The sequence below is a fragment of the Aptenodytes forsteri genome, unplaced genomic scaffold (genome assembly GCF_000699145.1).
Source record: "Aptenodytes forsteri isolate BGI_AS27 unplaced genomic scaffold, ASM69914v1 Scaffold431, whole genome shotgun sequence".
Lineage (NCBI taxonomy): Eukaryota > Metazoa > Chordata > Aves > Sphenisciformes > Spheniscidae > Aptenodytes > Aptenodytes forsteri.
Genome location: NW_008794622.1, coordinates 146,600 through 148,463, shown reverse-complemented (window position 1 = coordinate 148,463; position 1,864 = coordinate 146,600). Strand labels below are relative to the sequence as shown.

Genomic DNA, 1,864 nt, shown 5'->3' with positions numbered 1-1,864 from the left:
TCAGATGAGATAGGACTGGTAGTGCCTATTTATCTTCATGAAGTATAAAGTAAAAAGCATGCTTACATTTTTACAATGAAAAATTCTGAATTGAGTAGATAAATTTCACACAATTTCTAGAAACTGAGCAACAAAGCATCTGAACTTTTTACAGTGTCTTAAGTGGTGGTGTAACATATTGCTATGAATTTAAGTCTGTCCGGTTAGGTTTCATTATGTTAATTTATTGCAGGTGGATAAGGTTCATCTTTCCGCTACAGAATGGGTGGAAGGAATTAAACCAATGTCATGTATTTCATTCTCCTGGGTTTTCCCACCACTGCTGAACTGCAGCTGCTCCTCTTCTCTGGTTTACTTCTGGCTTATTTATTAACTGTGTTGGAAAACTTCCTTATCATTCTCATCATCCGAACTAACCACAGTCTGAAAAAACCCATGTATTTCTTCCTAGGAAATCTGTCTTTCTTAGAGATCTGGTATGTTTCTGCCATTGAGCCAAAGATGTTCATCGATTTCTTCTCTCAAGACAAACATATCTCATTCCAGGGGTGCATGACCCAGTTGTATTTCTTTGTGACTTTTGTTTGTACTGAGTATATTCTGTTAGCTCTTATGGCCTATGGCCGTTTCTTGGCCATATGCAAACCTTTCCAATATTCACTCATCATGAATCATCAGTTCTGTGTTCAGCTGACAGCTGGCTGTTGGATATGTGTTTTGATCACTTCTTCCATCGAGCTGAGCTTTATAGCCCAGCTCTCATTCTGTGATGTAGACAAAATCAATCACTATTTCTGTGATATTTCACCCCTACTGAATATATCCTGCAGCGATTCCTCTGCGGCTGAGCTAGTGGACTTCATCTTGGTTCTGATCGTCATCATGGTGCCTCTGTGTACTGTGGTCACGTCCTATATTTGCATCATATTCACTGTGTTGAAGATCCCTTCTTCTCAGGGGAGGCAAAAGGCCTTTTCCACCTGCAGCTCCCACTTGACTGTAGTGATATTGTTCTACTCTACCACTCTTTTCACTTATGCCCACCCTAAGGTCATGTATACCTACAGTGCTAACAAGTTGGTATCAGTCTTGTATACGATAGTTGTGCCACTTCGGAGTCCTCTCATATATTGTCTTAGAAACAAAGAAGTCAGGTTTGCCCTGAGGAAGACCTTTACTTGCACGAGACACACCTAAGAAAGGACTTTGCTCATAAAGATCAATTGGCAGTTCTGATGAACTAAAGTCAGGAGGTCCAGACCTTAATCCACGCTGAAAGTGAAACTTTCCTATTCATGCACCCAGTAACCATATTTATTGAACTAGACCTTGATAAATCTAAGTTTGATCTATGTGTATACTATGGTTTTGGGTTGGGAGGTGTATTTTGCTTGTTTGTTTTCCCTCTATGATTCTATGCTGCCTACCTTTCTTACAAGTCTTCAGCTGAATGACTGCTCCAGTTTTAAAGAGAAGGTTTGGCAATGCTAGAAACTGAACCCCAGATTTTGTTTGCCCTAGATAGATTACTAGGTCCAGAAAACATTGGGTGGGATTGTAAAAGACATGTAAAATGCAGATATCTACATCTGATTTATTTACCCTGAGATTCTGTTATTGTCCCTGGAGAGAAATAGGCAGTGGAAAAAGATGAGTAATCTTAACTTTCTTAGATACCTGATTTAGGATAAAATGAAACATCCTCTGAAGGAGACAACTTTCCTAATATAGCAATAGAGGGAGTATAATGTAAGTAGCTCATGCTGTTGTATAATTACACTGTCACTTGGACTCAGTCTCTGGCTCACACCAGGGCCCTGGTACCCTGAATAACCTTATTGTACCCAGGGCACACCAAATAATT

The 1,864-nt window shown here is 39.7% G+C and overlaps 1 protein-coding gene across 1 annotated transcript; it reads left to right on the top strand.

Annotated features, from left to right (window-relative positions):
* The first annotated feature begins 261 nt into the window (after positions 1 to 261).
* Positions 262 to 1,197, top strand: LOC103893954 (olfactory receptor 6Y1-like). The gene is given in 1 exon segment (XM_009273257.2): positions 262 to 1,197. A coding segment is annotated over 1 exon segment (936 nt).
* The last annotated feature ends 667 nt before the right edge of the window (positions 1,198 to 1,864 follow it).